The 18589-nt window shown below is 40.3% G+C and overlaps 1 protein-coding gene across 1 annotated transcript in view; it reads right to left on the bottom strand.

Moving 5' to 3' along the window:
- FNDC3B (fibronectin type III domain containing 3B) overlaps nucleotides 1-18589 on the bottom strand; it is a 339753-nt gene that overhangs the window by 113550 nt on the left and 207614 nt on the right. Inside the window, exon 7 of the mRNA XM_006861842.1 lies at nucleotides 11833-11891. Coding sequence (XP_006861904.1) covers nucleotides 11833-11891 — 59 coding nt within the window. The remainder of the gene's footprint in view (nucleotides 1-11832; nucleotides 11892-18589) is intronic.

Here is an 18589-nt window from a genome sequence, read left to right as displayed (position 1 = left end):
GCAAACAATTATAAGGATGACAAACAGCATTCTATATGGTGCCTCTCTTGTTAAAGTCCTGATATACAAAACACAGCTACTGCAATGTCTGTCCTTATTTTGCAAAGTTTCAGCCAAGTCCAGTGCAATACATACTCAGTCTTCTAGAAAGTGAAAGAGTCAGTCATGTTTGGGGAAATTTCTTAAGGTAAAAAGTTTAATGAAAGGGTCAATGGTCTACAAAGCAGCCATCACATTAAGAAGTAGGAGTCACATCCACAGAAGTTTGGGTAGTCTTCAAAACTGCTTAACTTTGATCAGTTTTCAAACTGTGCTCCTCAAAGTCTTGCAGGTCCTCAGCAGAGCCCAATGGGTGGGGAATTGGAACAAATGAGCAGGCTGGTACAAATGTGCATAGGATGTGGAAATGATCCATTTCCCCAACCTCTGCTTTTATCGTTTGGCTTAGTTTCTGCTTAGGACTTAATTTGAACAAAAGACTTTGGGTCTTTAAAAACTCTGAAAACCACAGTTTTAAGCCATGGATTACCTTTACCATAATATAGGGTATCTCCACCCACCCACCTCCCCACGCCCGCTATCTGAAAGTAAAATGTTCCCATAACACTTTAAGCTGAAATGACATAGAGAAACAATTATCATTAATTTGCACGGGAAAATTTTTTGAGCATTCACAGAATTCCAAACTAACATATCAAATCATAAGAAATAACACACAAAAAACTAAAATAACATTGGCCTATGCACAGTGTTCATAGATACAGTTTGTAGCTATGGCAGCTTGGTACTGAGAGCGTGCAGTCCTGGAGAAGGAGCTTGGCGACATCATTCTCACTGCTCAGGCATGTGTTGCCTCTTTAAGGGCTTCCTGATAAACAAATGCTGAACTCTAGTTATGCTTTTGTCTTTTTCATAAACGTGAAATCCTCTAATGATTTCTTTCCATTAGCATAAATAGACACTAATGTAGGTATTTCATAAAAGCGAAATGCAAAAAGCAGGGAAATGGGCGATACCTGTATTACCTTTAAGAAATTAGATGCAGTCACTAGTTAATAACAGAGGAAGAAAGAGAGATCCCTTGAACTGTGAATATGGTAGCTAGGCATACTGCCCTTAACCAATGATGAATAGGAGTTGATAGTACCCTATTGTCCTACTCTGAGGCATGTTCCAAAATACCTATCACTGTCTCTCAGAGTCTTCAGCAGGATGACACTCGATTTGGCCAAAGCAATATCTTGCTCCTGAACAGACCCGAAATGGCTTCCTTCCCACTTGTCTCACTTCCTAAACTCCTACTGTGTCATCTCCGATCTGAAATTAACTATTTGTACTCAAATCTTCATCTCTGAGTCTGTGTCTGTAGACATCCATTTAAAACAGGGTCTAATTCTTTAAAATAAATCAAAACAATAGAACTCTAAAATCTAATTTTCTGAAGGTTGTTTTATTGATCCCTGCATATATGTAACAGTAAAACCCAGATTCTATAAAGACTATAGCCGTGGATTAGGCAGTAGATTGAGACTGAAAACTCTTCAGTCCTCCCTTTCCCACCTTTCTTCTATTTTGTTCCTAATCTGATTATATAAAAATTGTTAACATGTAATGTATTGGAGTCCTTGTGTGGTGCTGTGGGTTAATGCACTGAACTGCAACGTAGTTTTGAACCACAAGGTCGGTGGTTCAAGCTCACCAGTCACTCCTCGGAAACCCTATACAGCTATGGGTCAGAACTGACTCGATGGCACTTAATAACTTAACAACAACAACAATATTGTATAATACAAAGAAAAGCAAGAATAGTAAATATGAAAAGTCAATGTCGAGTCTGCCTTTTCTACATTTTTATCCCATTTTTTTAGCAGTGATCTCTCTATATATTTCTGTTCCTTATAATATAGCATCATATCTTTAGCCAATTACTTAGTTTGATTCCTACTCATCCTTCAAGTCCCCAGCCAGGCCTCACGACCTCGCAACCTCCAATCAACCTTCCCTGTACTATAATCACCCATCACCCTCTCTGTTATACAGATCTTATTGTTATTTCTTCCATTACTGATCATATTACAGCATTTGTCTCACTCTCTCGCCAACAGGCTGTGACACTTACTAAGGACAGGGCTCCAAAGTGAGGAGCTTATCAAATGCTTATTGATTGAGAAATCAAAATCAAAGAGAATAGGATAGTCTGAGTTTCTGAGCCAGGCTATATATAGTAGCTGCAGAATAGCATTACACATTGTTTCAAAAGTCTGAGGAAATACTGTTTCAGATGCAAAGCCCACCCCTCTGGATATGGCCCCAGACTAGCAGCTCCTGTTCACCCTCCCCAGTGGGATGCTGCATTAAAAACCTCTTTCTGAGTGCTACACCCCCTCATAGGCCTGTGGCTTCAATGATGTTTCTTATTTTTAGACCCTGTTCAAATTTACCTTTCTTCATTCATCTGACCATCACACCTCATCCTGTAAGGGGCTGTGGACACGTAATGATTAAAAAATGGTTTCTGCCTTCAAGGAGTGCCAACCTGGTGAGGAGAGACATCCGAGAGACCCTAAGATGGACAACTGAGCACAAAGAACAATGCAGGAAAGGATTCTATGATGTTCCTTCTGGCATTTCTGGCTCAGAATCAATCTGTTTTCTTGTGCTCAGGTCACATTTTGCTGTTACAGCAATGGGTAACAATTGGCACTTATTTTATTATTACCACTATGCATTACTCAGTTATTTATGTGTTGCTTCACTGACTAGATTAAAAATAGCATTTCTACTATGCACAACACTGTACTTCTGAATTCCTTCACTCAGATTCCTAAGGTACTGGGAATTTGATTTTTAACACAATAGGAGATATTTTGCTATGAAAAAATGTGCTTATAATTATAAACAGGCTAACTGGATACTGGAGACATGTAACTGAGGTGGTAAGTGGCTGTTTTGCACAATTCCAACAATACAGTATGTAGTAACACTGATTTTAATGAATGATAGTGTGGTACTGTGGGTTAATGTGCTGGACTGCAGTCAGTTAGAACTGCAAGTTCAGCAGTTCAAGCTTACCAGCTGCTCCTCAGAAATCCAATACAGGGTCGCTATGTATTGGAACTGACTTGACAGTACTCAACAACAGTGTGAAATAACATCACGTCTTAAAATAGTTCACATTCTAGCACTTTAAATATTAAACAAACACCTGGAAATTTACATCATGTTTAAGATCTTTCTCATTGGGTATTAGGAATTTTTACTTATTCTTTTCTTTTGGACTTGGTAAAATTATTTACCCGATAGCAATGAAAAATACTTGAAGCATCAACTAAAACAGATTTCCACCTTTTTTCCCCCTGGGCTCCCCAAGCACAACCTGAGGAAAATTGTCATCTAAGACAGGTTATCTATACACATGCATTCTTCTGAAACGCTGCTCTGTAAGACATGCACTTTTTAGAACTCAGCATCACTGTCAAAGGACAGAATTTCTGCTAATTCTTTCCTAGAAAGCCACAGAGATTCCTACCGCAGTTCTGAGGCTAAATCCTCCTCCTGTGCCCTACTTGCCCTCCCTTTCTCAGACACTCAGGACTCAAGTTTCCTTTCTTCAGGCTATGGATTTGTGAGAGAAAGAGGCCTTTGTCTCAGTTAGAATTTAGGACTCACTTCCATTTCATGGCTGATTCCAGGAAATTACCTGGTGCTAGTCCTGGTGTAGCGCTGTGGGATAATGCACTGGACAGAAAGGTCAATTTGAACTGCAAGATCGGTGGTTCAAATTCACCAGCTGCTCATTTGAAACCCTAGAGTCGATCTGAGTCAGAGCTGCTCCATAGCACTGAACAACAACAACAACATTCGAGAGCCAGCCAGGTGAAGGTGAAGCCTCAGCACTAGATATATTTACCCCAAGTGTCTTGGCAGCTGACACCTTAAAGAGAAGTTAAAAACTCTAGGGACAGTGCCTGTGTTGAAGCCTACTGCTGAGCAAGCTGGGCAACAGTACTACTACGTGATTTTCAAACTGCAAGGTTGTCTGTCAGTAATGAAACTTTCTCACCTGCCATTACCGCTGCACTGATCATCACCATGAAACACCATGACTGCTGTCACCATAAAAAATAAGCTATCAAATTGACCGACTTTCTGGTGTTTGATTAGTCTATTATAACTAGAAGCCAATCTCCTTTGTAATGGTTATGCAACTGAGGATTTCTAATGACAAAACTACTGGGTCAAGGTTCAATCCGATTTTACTTTTGAACTAGTGTTATAAATGGGCCTGTTGTTGAAGTTACTTCATAAGAATTATTTAAAACTAAACTGCTTTCAGGTATTTTAAAGGACCCACACAAAGCTACTCCAACATCTAGATGATTATATATTGATTAGAAATCATTCTTATCCATTTATTTATAGAGTAGGACGGTCTCTACTCCATTTCAACTTGAAGAATCCGCATTAGTTAAAAGGGTAAGTGTGTGTGTGTATACATATATAATCAGAAAACGGTAAAAGTGAGTATTTTGCATCTTTTGATATGCAATCCTTACCTCGCTCAGTTTCCTCTTGATCAGATCACAGTAACTTAATACTAGCCTGTTAAATTTTAGTATCTTTAGTCTCAGAATGTATTTTATGCAGATCATAGTATCTGGATCAAATACACCAGTCTTAATCACAAAGGTACTAACTTGCTACTCTCATGCTCATAAATATTCGTAAGTTAGCAGCTTCTAAACCTGATCCTGAGTTTGGATTTAACTATGTGGGAGGTCTACTGATCTAATTAAAGAGTAGTTAAGGAATTTCAGCATACCATGGAAATACTGGCTTCACGCTGATGGTACCACCATGAGAAACAGCAATGTAAAGAAAAATAAATAAAAGGGGAAAAGGTCAAAGAGCTTTGAAGAAAAAGGATACTTAAATCTAATAATTTCACAATCAACTGCTTCTGTAATTCTTTAAACGCTAACAACCTCAAATAGGTTTTTAGATAATACGGCTGTTTGTCTTTCAGGGAATTGCTTTTTACAATTTACTCACATCTGGAACTGACAAGTCAACTGTTTCTACAAGCTAAACATTAATGGATGGAACAAAGTAGATTTACAATTCCGGGTTACATTTACATACATCCTGAAATAAACAGCCCACAAGTATGTGTGACATCACATGTCGCACCACCTAAGATTAAGCATTACATTTCAGGTGGTTATCCCAATGCAGGAGTCCTGGTGTGGTGCTGCGAGTTAATGCACGGGACTGCAAGGTTGGTTTGAACTGCAAGGTTGGTGGTTCAAGTTCACCAGCCACTCCTTGGAAACCCTATACAAGTCGCTATGCATCAGAACTGACGACTGCACTTAACAAATTAACAACACCATCACAATGTCCTAGTATAGCACTGTGGGTTAATGCCTTGGACTGCAAAGTTGGCTTAAACCACAAGGTCAGTGGTTCAATCTCACCAGCCACTCCTCAGAAACCCTATAGAGGGTTGCTATGGGTCAGAACTGACTCTATGGCAACAAACAACAATTCCAATGCATGTCCAAGAGTAGCTACCTGGTACAATTCCAGGACACATAACATATGTAGCATATTTGCACACGGTTTTACTAAACGACTAAGTATTTGGGTCTCTGCAGTATCTGGGCTTCTGAAGAGTAGGTAACTCACTCAATTCAGAGTGTTCACAGTTCTAAAAGATAAAGCAGACTGGAGATGATCTGATTCATTTGAATTCTGGTGTTGGCAAAGAATATTGAATTTTTTTTTTTTTCCACAGACTGCCAAAAGAACAGACAAATCTGTCTTGGAAGAACTGCAAAAATGTTCCTTAGAAGCAAGGATGTTTGAGAGTTTATCTCCAGTAATTTGGACATGTTATCAGAAGGGACTAATTCTTTACCATGCTTGGTAAAGTAGAAGGTCAGCAAAAATGGGCTCAAATATAGCAATGATTATGAGGATGGCACAAAACAAGCTAGTGCTTCATTCTGCTCTACAGAGGGTCGGCATGAGTCAGAAATCAACAAAGCCAAATAATGCTTCTGTACTAAAACAAAATCTCAAAAAATACATATACATATGCATTGTATTTAGTGTTGTTTCCAGATGTGGCTGAAAGGAAGAAACAAAATTTATAGAACAATACTTCTTACAATTTTCTGCCCAGCTTTTGCAAAGTGGCTTCTTCTCATTTCAGAGTGCAACACAAATTTTCTTTTTGTTTAATGCTATGCTACCAACTCTAGAGGACTCCTGGTATGATGATATAGATCAGCACTGGACTGTGAACCACAAGGTCAGCAGCTCAACCCCACCAGCTGCTCCTCGGAAACTCTACACAGGGTTGCTATGAGTTAGCATTTGACAGTAACAACAACACAGAGACATACTCCATCACAAGTATTCTGTAAACAGTACATGGTTCACTTCTCAGATACAATGAAGTACTAGCCTACCTTTCACAGATAAGGGGCATTAAGGCTCAAGAAAGTCATGCAAGTTAACTAAGGACACAGAGCTTGTTAGGTAGTAATCAAGCAGGCTCCCAATCCAGAGGGACAGCAAGTGCTGTCCCACCATTCCAGCCTACTGGTGCTGGCCAGCCTTTAGGTGCTTGCACCACCTGCCTAGATCCTAACTACAGTCACTTGATTCTGCACAGTGCTAGGTTCTAGGGTACCAAGATAAATAAGACATCATAAACTGCCAAGAGGGTGAGGTGAGAGGAGGGCAAGGAAGAGGAATACAGAAGGAATGGAGGAGAAGGAGAAGGAGGGAGTGGAGAGGAAGAGACCTATACACAATGAAACAGACTAGACTAGGTTGAACAGGATGAGCAGATTGAGAAGGAAGGGCCATTAAGGAGCAATCAAACTAAATCAACTCACAGTGGCCCTGTTATAGGGTTTCCCATCTCTGCCGGCGTAGTAGTTACGAATTGGGCTGGTAATCTCAAAATCAGCAGTTCAAAACTACCAGCTGTTCCGCGGGGGAATGAGGAGGCTTTCTGCGCCGGTAAAGATTTACAGCCTCGGAAACCCTGTACAGGGTCACTATGAGTCAGAACTGACACCACAGCACACAACAACAACAATTCTATACAGGAACAGATAGTCTCATCTTTCTCCAGTGGAGTGGCTGATGGGTTTTAACTGTCAACCTCACAGTTAGCGGACCAATGCCTGGGCTACAGTGCCATTAAATCTCCTTATTAAAGGAACAAGAGGGAGAAAATAATGGCCCCGGAACCTGTGACTATGTTACCTGACACATTAAAGGAGACGTTGCAGATGTGATTAAATTAAGGATCTTGAGATAGGAGGCTATCCTGGATTGCCTGGCTGGGTCCAACGTGATCATAAGAGTCCTTTATAAGTGAAAGTGGGGAAGAAAGCAGGAGAGTCAGAGAAGGCGATGTGACGTTGGAAGTTAGAGTCACAGAGAGATTCTGCTGGCTTTGAACATGGAGAAAAGGGGCCACTAGTCAAGGCATGTGAGCAGCCTCTAGAAGCTGCATCAATCACAGGCTGACTTTCAAAGCCTCCAGGAAGAAAGCAATCCTGCTGACACACCGATTTTAGCCTGTTGAGACTCTGTATTTCTAGTCTCTAGAACTTTAAGATAATAAATGTTGCCATTTTATGTCTCTCACCTGATGATAATTTGTTACAGCAGCAGCAGGAAATAAATACATGTAAACTGGAAGAGAAGCTGTTTCAATTATGTGTAAAAGTAAGCAAGAATGAACATGGCACTGTAAGAACCTTCACTCATCCGGTACACCTTCAGCCAATGACTCGTGCCATCCAGCACCCTACAGCCATGTGAATACTGTGAAGCAACTGTGTCCACAGGCACCGGCTTCGTACCAAGTGGATTTTATCCAACTCCTTAAAAAGTAACGGAGTAAAATTCTAGCAAGTCCAAATCTCAATGTTAAGAACATTAGCTATAAATGCTGATCTGTAGGTCTTACTTGGGAGTTTGTAACTACTTGAAACTCTGTTATTTCTACTCACTCTTGAACAGTTTTCAGTCTGCCTTTTGCAATCCGAGATAATGTAATGGTTGTTTTTGTTACGCGCCATCAAGTCGGCTGTGACGCATAGTGGTTATAGATAGGGTTTCCAAAGCTGTAAATCTTTGTGGGAGCAGAAAGCCTCATCTTTCTCCTATGGAGCAGCTGGTGGGCTCGAACCGCCAACCTTGGGGTTCAAAGTCCAGCACTTATCCTTTAGAGCCATCATGCTGTTACACATCAGAATTTGACAGCTTTCAAGGTACAAGGAAAATTCTTGGCTAAACTCACTCTATCTATAACTATATCTAAACCCCACGATATGGAAATGTTTTACTTTGACTTATTTCTTATCCAAAAGCCATCTTATAAGTTTGAAGAAGGACAATGAGAAAGGACAGTGTCTAGGTAAGCTGCCTGGCTCCCAAACAGATTGTCGATATCATGGTATTTACCTGAGTGAACCTGCCCAGCAGACTCACAGTCTAGTTAATTAGTACTCCAAAGTCAGACTCAACAAAGTCTACACAACTAGGAGACTTACGTGAATCACATGCGTAAAAATCACATGACCAATTAATTCATAATATGAAACGTAACTATGTGGTAGAACAGACCTTAGTATCAACTTGCTCTGCACCTTTTCTCTCTGCTGGCTATAAACAACAATAAAACCCTACTGCTGTGGTGCTGATTCCAGCTCATTTCAACACTACAGAACAGAACAGAACAGAACAGAACAGAACAGAACAGAACAGAACTGCTCCCTTGGGTTTCTAAGGCTGTAAATCTTTATGGAAGCACAGTGCCTCACCATTTTCCTAGGGCATACCTGGGGGGTTTGAATCGCTGACTTTGTGGGTTAGCAGCCCACTGCTATTTTCTGTTGACTATAAAACCACTGCTACCAAGTCAATTCCAACGCACAGTGACCCTACAGCACAAAGTAGAGCTGTTCTTTAAGGTTTCCAAGATCTTTCTCCAGAGAAGCACTTGGTGGGGGCTTGAACTGCCAACCTTGTGGTTAGGGCTCCTTGTGCTGGCTATATGGAAGCCAAATTCTCTAAAGGCTCTTGGATGAGTACCAAACTGTTCAATAAATGGAGTCAACAACATGAGTCAAAGGCCTCTAAGAATCCACATCTTCATGATGGGGTCAGAGCTGCCTGGCCTGAGATGATAAAACTCCATTTGCTTCTGTGGATCCCAACAGACATAGACAAAAGTTCTTAGATGAAAATCTTAGCCTTTTAAAGTTTACAGTATCACTAATTACACAGAAGTCTGCCTGCCCTATTCTGAAAACAATTCCCTGCAAATAGCAAGTGGTTAATAAATGCTGGATGATGGAGAAGACCAATACACTGAAGTACTGCTTTTATCTTGCTAGAACCAGGTCAGCCTCGGAAACACAGATGCTATCACTTGTGTGGGAGAGCAGTGCCTAGAAATAACCAAAGAAAACCCTGTGTGTAAGCACATGAGCGAAAGACAAAGTAATGAAGTTCTGTGACTCTATCCAAATCAGTGAACTGACATGTTGTTCTTCTCATCTGCTCACTCTATAACTCCTGTTTTCCTCAGTTGCCTTATTGTTAAGTGCCAGTGAGTTAGTTCCAAATCATAGTGACCCCTATATAAAGTTCCTGAGGTTTTTAATCTTCGTGAGAGCATAGAGCCTCATCTTTCTTCCACGGGAGGCCTCGAACTGCAGAACTTGTGGTCTGTAATCCAATGCTTATTGCATGGAGCCACAGAATTCCCAAGTGCATTTGCTTTTCCTATGATTTTACACTAAAGACTGAGTCTCTCCCCATACGTCTAGACCATCCATCCTTCAAAGGCTATCATTCTAGCCTACAATTCTGTCATTCCTATGCACATGATCTCTCAATCAAAATGTTGTTCTCTCTCTCATCACAGCACTGATTCACTAAACATTTGTGACTGCCTACGCTCTGTATTTAGAGTCTTGGTGTGGCACTGTGGGTTAATGCACTGGACTGCTAAATTGGTTGGAACCACAAATAGGCGGTTCAAGCTCACCAGCAGCTCCTCGGAAACCATACATAGGGTTGCTATGGGTCAGAACCGACTCGATGGCACTTCAAAACAACAACAGCAACAACCCACTGTATTTATCTATCTGGAAGCCAGCTAGTCAAACAAGCCCCAAATGTCCAAGAAAGGCACTGAATATACAAAAGGGACAGAGGTATGAATCTATTCTAGAGGAGTTCACAGATGACTGGGAAAGGCACAAAAGGAGGAAAATACAGTACAATATACTCAATAGCAGAGGTAGAGGCAGTGCTCTGTAGGACTGGGGGTAAAGCCAGTGGTACTACACAAGTGCTCAGTGGAGAATCTCACTAGATGGGTGCAGAATGCAGCAGGGCTCAAGAAGCCTTAGAGGAATGCAGGTCCAAAATGAAGCATCTATACGTCAAAGCCACAGTCCCTATACAGTGCCTTATCTGGGAGGGAGTGTGTTAGCTCTGTAGGATAAGCACTTGACTGAGAACTACAAGGTTGGCAGTTCAAGCTCAGCACCCACTCTATGGGAGAATGATGAGGTTTTCTGACTCTGCAAAGATTTACAGCCTCGGAAAACCTATATAGGATTGATTAACTGAGTTGGAACAGACTCACACAACGACACTTAAAAACAACAAAGCACCTTATTCATTCATCTCTAGAATGACTCTACTATCTATTCCCTCCTATCACACCTGAATTCTGGTAACCATAGTCTCTCACCAGAGTTACAATAATATATTCCTAACAATTCTCCTAGCTTCATTTTCTTCTCACTTTAATTCATCCATCAACTGTCTGATCATCCTGAAAAAAAAAAAATGCAGCTCTGAGTATGTTAACTACTTGTTCAAGAAAAGTTAACTGCACCTTATTTGCTCTTTACTAAATTCAGGACAGACTCTTCAACTCAATATCCATGTCATCCCATAAAAGTTCCCTCTTCTGCCTGTTTGCCAACATACCCCACGTTTTGTTGCTGTTGTCAGATGCCACCAAGCTGGTTCAACTCCTGGGGACATTATGGACACCAAAACAAAACACTGTCCAGTCCTGAGCCATGCTTTTAGGTTTTAGTCAAGCTCAACTATGTGCCCTGAGGCCTGTCTGGACTCTTCTGTGACAAAGTTTCATCATTTGAAACACAAGAAGAATCAAGGCTTCCCAATTCAGCTAGAAAATACACCAAAATACTTTGGCTCTCCAATCACAGATGAAAGACTGAATTAACATTTTCAATTTTTCACTTGATGATTCAAAGCCCCTGAAAAAAAATCAAACTTAAGTCCTCACAGCATCACTATTCCCAACAATTGTTTCTTAGTATTACACCCAATATCCTGGACTTATTTTCCTCAGCTAAAATATAAGTTAAATATAAGTTTTTCTTTTTTAATTTACTTGGAAAATGCTTGCCATTATTGAGGCTTCCAAAATTATTTTTACTACAGTTACACAAGTAAAAGGAAATACCAAACGAAAACTGTTTTGTAGACCTGAGGTTAGGGGGTGGGGGGATTATGTCTAATTATTATTACAGCCAGGATATCTAAATAAAGACATTTCAGTAGATTATGACTAAGCAGAGGGCTGCCAGTCCGAATTTTCATGCACTATTAATAATTTAATACTAGTTAACATTCTACGAACATTTTGCAATGGGGCCCTTTTGCTTACCTACTTCATGATGGGAAAAGAAGCAAACACTAGTAATTACTGAAAGTGTCATTTGTGCGCAGAAATCCAAAGAGACATACCTGGGGCTTCTCTATTCCTGAAAGAATGTCTTGCACCCTCTTTACTTCCAACTCATATTCTGCACGGCAAAAAGAGAAAAAAAAAAAAAAGAGCGTTAATAAAACTATTAGAAAACAACAAGTTGTCAATTTCTTTCCCCAAGGCCTTTACGTAGGGCAATTAGGTTAATGCACTGGACTGCAAAGTCAGTTTGAACCTCAAGATCGATGGTTCAAGCTCACCAGTTGTTCCTTGTATGCCCTACACAGGGTTTCTAAGGATCAGAACTGACTTGACACTTAACAACAACATCATTAGGTCAGCTGCCTGTTACCATGAACATTTCATACAATAAACATGATAATGAAGAGGAGGCCCAGGAATGCGTTGGGTGTATTCGTTTCATTGTAGGTAATTTTGCCATCTTGCCACTACACCATTTTAAGTATCCATAAGGTTGACTAGATTAAAACAGAGTCTGCTTAATAATTCAATTAGAAAAATATTTATCGTGCACCTACCACATTCTACATTCTGTGTTAGGAACTTCAAAGAATAAGAGACAAGTATGTACAGTGCCTGCTTACAAGAAGCTTCCAGCATAAAAGGAGGGACAAGTGCAAAAAAATAAATATAAAAACAGATTCTGAAAGTTACTATTCATTTATACATTTAGTCAGTAAAATATTTCTTTAGTGGCTATTTTATGGCAGGTACTTTCTAGGTATTGAAGCCTTTCATTCTCTTGGAACTTTTATTTTAGCAGAGAAAACAGACAAATAAACCAACAAATAAGTAAATAAACAAGAAAAATCAGAGGTACAAATGGCTATTAAGAGTAAAAGAACAGAATGCTATGATAAAGAACGAGTAGATAATGACTCAGAGGTGAGACTCAGTGCTGACTATTCTGAGTATATGAGACCTATATAACAAGAAGGAGCCCAGACAACAGGGAATAAAAGGTCCTAAGAGGGAGTGGAGAGAGACCAGTACAGCAGGAGGCTGAGAATAAATAAGAGAAGAGGTCAAAAGAGGCACTCAGTGGTCATTTCATAAAGGGCTTTGAGGCCTAAACACAGAATTCAATTTTTACTCTACAGTAGATAAGCAGCCAACTTGAGAGATTCGGTGGGAGGCTGATTTGGGGTTTGAAGAGATCTGTTTGGCCTGTGTGTGAAAAAATGGATATAAGAAAGCCAAGAGTAGAAGCTGACACACCAGTCAGCTGACATCTAAGTGATGAGCAAGACTGATGTGGGCGAGGGTTGGTAACAGACATAGGACTGGTTTCAGTTACATTTTGGAGGTATTGATGGGCAGATGAGTAAGGGAAGAAGAATCCAGCATAACTCCTAGTTCGGATCCAGATCAACTGGAAGATGATGGTATATTTTAGTTGTTGTCAAGTGCCGTTCTGACTCACAGTGACCTGGCATAGGGTTTCCGAGGCTTTACATCTTTGTGGGAGCAGAAAGCGTCATCTTGCCTGTGTGATCTTGTGGTTCACAGCCCAGTGCTTGTTGGGCAGAGCCACTGTGGGGAAATAAGCATTGGAGTAGGTTCCATAATTTCATTTTACAAATGAAAGACGAAAAAATGATGAAAGCAGAAAGGATATGGTGGTAAGAATGTATACCAAAAAAATATAAAGAAAAAAGACAAATAATAGAATTGTATTTAAAATTTTGTTTTTCAAGGAATCTTTTGACTCTGACAACCTGATTGCTGATGCTTTTAGTGCTATTGAGTCGGTTCTAACCCACAGCAAACCTGTAAATGGGTTTCCGTGGAGCAGCTAGTGAGTTAGAACCACCGATCATGTGGTTCAAACCAACTTTTCAGTCCAGGGCTTGTCCTATAGCACCACACCAGAACTTGTGACAACCTGATTGTCATTGTTGCTGTTAAGTACTCTGCTGAGTTGGTTCCGACTCACTGCAACCCTGTATAGGGTTTCCAAGGAGTGGCTGGTGAGTTTGAACCACTGACCTTGTGGTTCAAACCAGGCTTGCAGTCCAGTGCATTAAACCACAGCATCACTCCAGGTTAATGGAAGAGAATATTGAACTTAGAAATTGATCTAACTAGTCAAACTAGTTTGCATTATAAGCTATATGCTAGATATACCAGCAAAGACAAAAGTCTTTGCTCTCAGGATAATGCAAGCGTACTTACTGAAGGAAAACAAAACTCAACAGGCAATAATAATATGTGACAGACGCTACAGTAAAAGTAACCCAAAAGAAGCCAACATCTATCTAGCTGATACCTGTGTGAAGCAGGTATTTGGAGGTGCTGGGGAGAAGGTACCCTCAGAGGATGAGAGTGGGTTAGCTGCCCCAGATCTTCTCAAGGCTGCTGCTCATTCTCCTTTTTCTGGTCTAATCATAAAGTCATTTCTTCAAAACCTCCTGCCCTCATCCCTCCCACTTGCCACAGCCTCATGAAAGTCACTTTCATTATTTCCTTTCTAACTATCAGTAACAGAAATCGAGAAATGAATTCTCGTTTATTTGTTCCCTTGCTTGTTACTTATCTTTCCTACTACAATATAAGCTTCTATGGGTCAAGAGTAGGCAAACTTTCTGTAAAGAAGCCGACAGTCAATATTTTCAACTATACAGGTCATGTATTTTCTTTTGTTTCTGTTTGTTTTGTCTTGCTTTTACAACCCTTCACCAATGTACAAACGATCTTAGCCTGTAAGTCACACAAAAACAGGCTGTAGGACAGACTGCAGTCTATTGGTCCCTATAATAGGCCTGGTGTGGCACTGCAGGTTAATGCAAGCGTACTTACTGAAGGAAAACAAAAATCAACAGGCAATAATAATATGTGACAGATGCTACAGTAAAAGGAACCCAAAAGAAGCCAACATCTATCTAGCTGATACCTGTGTGAAGCAGGTATTTGGAGGTGGATGGCAGGGTTGGTTTAAATCTCAGGGTCGGCGATTCAAGCTTACCAGCCACTCCTTGGAAACCCTATACAGCATTGCTATGGGTAGGAACTGACTTGACAACACTTAACAACAACAACAACATTATAGGCCAGCCTCTGGCTGGCAGTTAAGTGGGAGAATTCTCATCTTCCATGTGGAAACCTGGGTTGGATTTCTGGCCAATGTACCTCATGTACCTGTCTGTCAATGGAAGCTTGCATATTGCTATGATACACAACAGGTTTCAGTGGAGTTTCTGGACTAAGATAACCTAGGAAGGCAGGCCTGTGATGTAACAAAAATCAGCCAATGAAAATACTAAGATTCACAAATGGCTTATTCACAACTGATTATGAGGATGGTACAGGACCACTTAGCACTTCAGTTCCATTTCCATGGGATCACCATGAGGTGGGGGCCAATTCGAAGGCAGCTAACGACAAGTGTAGCACATGGTCACCATTTAGTCTGCAGCATCTAGTGCAATTCCTGGCATACTCAGACCTCAAGAGACAGCCATCATCTAAATATATTAACAATGCCTAAAAATCAACAATAACCAAATTGATTTGCAAAACCTTAAAGTTTTACATAATAGTTCTTCACCCACCCCTACTCTACACTATAACTCTGTTTAATAGAACATGTTTATTTTTATTTTCTTTTAAAAAATGGCAGGTTGGAAAAAAAGGTGCATGGCAGTATGATATTTTCTAATACTCCAAATAAATGAAAACCCACATTCAAAAAGTCAAATACCACAAGCTCATTTAAAATTATGTATTCATGTTAATGGCTTACCCACTATGTCAAAAGTGTACATTTTCTGGAAGTTCCATCTATAAGTAAACTGAAATATTATGTACCTCAGAAATTAACTGTAAGCAAAAATATAAGCAGAGTCCCAATAAATGAAGCAGTTCAGTTGTCAAGGACAAAGTTTTCTCAATCTCCAGCTATTCTACCCTTTGAAGGGCCCTGTGTTTCACATAACTAGATATAATTAAACAACTAACTGAAGGAGGTCATTGTTTCCTTCTGCCATGACTGACACATTTAGAGGGGCTTAGGAGTCCTGGTGTGGTGCTGTAGGATAAGCACTGGCCTGCTAACCACAAGGTTGACAATTCAAACCCACCAGCTGCTCCTTGGAAACCCCTACACAAGGTTGCTGTGAGTTGCAACTGACTTGACCACACTTAACAACAACAACAACAACAGAGAAATCAGAATTATCCTTTAGATAATGACAAATTTTAAATGAAAATAGGGATGAAGACCAGCTATTCAACAAAAGAGACAAGGGAAGAATTAAAGAAATCTGTAAGGAATAGGTTTCTTAGCAATATGTAATAGACACAAACCATAAAAGAAAGGAGAGTGAAAATGGATGTGACGTTCCACAACACTTGAGACAGCCTACCCCCTAATTCCAGCTTTCAAACACAGATGAAAACAGAATCGACTACACTTTTGATACAAAAAAAAGGAAACTGGGAAAAGAGGCTGGCTTAGAAAGGAAAAGAGCTGTTCAAAATTAGAAAGAATGAGTTTCAGCATGAGCCAAAACTACAATTGAAAGGTTCTGACAGAGTTAAAAATAATTCTCTTCCAAAGAGAGGCCACGGCTGCGTGCTTTAGAAGACAGTAAGAGAGGACACTCTCTGATCACCTGGCTATATGCAGGTCATTGCATGTAACAGTCACCACCTCTGCCGCTTTTCAAAAAATCTCTTGCAAGACGGACAATCCTTGCTCTATTTTACAGCAGTGAGCAGACACCAATCTTTATTTTACGTGTGGCAGTGTTCTGTCCCTTATAAGGCACAGCACTTGCAGGTATCTTTGTTGAACAAACAAGGAAGGGAAGAAAGGAGGGTGAGAAGGAGAGAGACACTGCAGCCCAGAGAAGGTGTGACTTCCTCCGGGCCACCAGTCTAGTACATTGTGAAGTTAGGATGCAAGACAGGTCTCTTTGGCATCAGAGCAGGTAAAACATAGGACTGTATCATGACAAATTAATGATAAAGATCTGGGGTCATGAGGGTCGAGGCTGTGGAGAGAGAAGAATAGAGGATCAGGGCTGGTGGGGTAGTGGCATTGAAGTAGATGGGAGGAAGAGAGGGCAGCAGCAAAGACCCTCTAAGTCTTATTGGAATCAAGAGAGGCTTTTGTTGTTGCTGTTGTTATTTTTTAACTCAAAGGAAGTTGTCAAATGAATAGAGCAAAGGCTTTTAGATCTGAGGAGGAGGCATGAGAAAAGGATGCACAAGAAAACGTGGGCCATGAATGGAATCAAATGAACAAAGAATTCCGGGGAGATTAAAAATAAAAAGGGCAAGACTTGAGAAGGAAAGGTGACAGACCAGACAATCACTACCCTATTGTCAGGAGAAATGTGCACCAAAGTTAGACTTTAGAATTGTTTCTTTCTTTCAAGGTTCTCAATTGTGAATATGGAAAAAGAAGAGAAAAATGCATTTATCTCACATATATTTAATGCTTCTCCACAAACTAAACAGAAGTAAATAAATCTCAGGAATACAATTTACACAAACAAGAGTAAAAATTTAAACTTCTTTGAATGGAGCTAAAGTGACAGCTTCCACATATAAAACAGTTCTGCTATGAAAGGTACCACTCTGGTGTGAAAATGTCAAGAATTCACAACTCTGCTAACTAAATCATTGAGTTAACAGATCCCATTGCCTAACTCTCCCTAAGTAAGGATTGAAGTGTATCATGAATAAGATATGAATTATAACCCTCTTTTTCCATAAAACAGATTTATAGCCCACCTATACTCCAAGTCCTGGTGTGGTGCTGTGCGTTAATGCATCAGACTACAAAGCCATTTGAACTGCAAGGTCAGAGGTTTAAGCTCACCAGTTACTCCTTAGAAACCCTATATAGGGTCGCTGTGGGTCAGAACTGACTAGATGGCACTTAACAACAACAACATACTCCAAGTATTTCAGAACTTGGAGCATGTTTCTGGTGTGTGCCCATGTTTACGTGTGCCATTTCCCATGTGTATGCACACATGATGTGTAGAGAGTAGTAAAGGGGAAAACAGCTCATTCCTGTATAAAAACGAACAAGACAAAACCAAGTAAAGATAATTCTAGAAATTTGCATTTAGGATTTTTTTTTAATCAAGTTAAAAAACAAAACAAAAACAAGACATGCAACCCCCCCCCACACACACACTTTAAGACCTGTTGTTCGTTATTAGTGTCATCAAATCAGTACTGACAAATAGCGAAAAGGTATAGGGTTTCCAAGGAGCAGCTGATGGACTTGTACCACCAACTTCGCAGACAGCAGATCAGTGCTGACTCTAAGACCTGAATGTGTCAGATGATCAAAACAGTGTCCAAATCTTGAACCCCATCCAGAACCTTCTGTGATGGGACAGTCCCACTACAAAGGACAAGCAGACTAAGCCTGGAACAGCAAGAGTGACAGAAGATACATCTTCAAAGAAAGACCATCAAGAAAAACCCCAAACAAAAACGGCTATTACAAGAATACACAAGTTGTTCTCTGGGAAGCCATCAAAGAAAACAATCAAGTCCCTTAGGACAAACCCTCCTCCTAAGACTGAAACTTTAGTTTGCTGATGACCATGTAGGTCTACTGTTGAGTGGAAGAGGGGGAAAGGCAGCAATGAAGAAATGGGCTGAGTTCAACCATGTACAATGGACTCCCGTTGATATATATATAAGAGAGAGAAGAGGAAATGCTGGTTGGTTCAAAGCGTGGTGAGATGTGGGGGCACCTGAGCCCATGGACAAGGTCATAGCCACAGAGGGCTAGAGTTGAGAGTGAAG

The sequence above is a fragment of the Chrysochloris asiatica genome, unplaced genomic scaffold (genome assembly GCF_000296735.1).
Source record: "Chrysochloris asiatica unplaced genomic scaffold, ChrAsi1.0 scaffold00043, whole genome shotgun sequence".
In the NCBI taxonomy this organism is placed as follows: domain Eukaryota; kingdom Metazoa; phylum Chordata; class Mammalia; order Afrosoricida; family Chrysochloridae; genus Chrysochloris; species Chrysochloris asiatica.
Note: the sequence above shows the minus strand (reverse complement) of the source record. Positions and strands in the feature narration are given on the sequence as shown.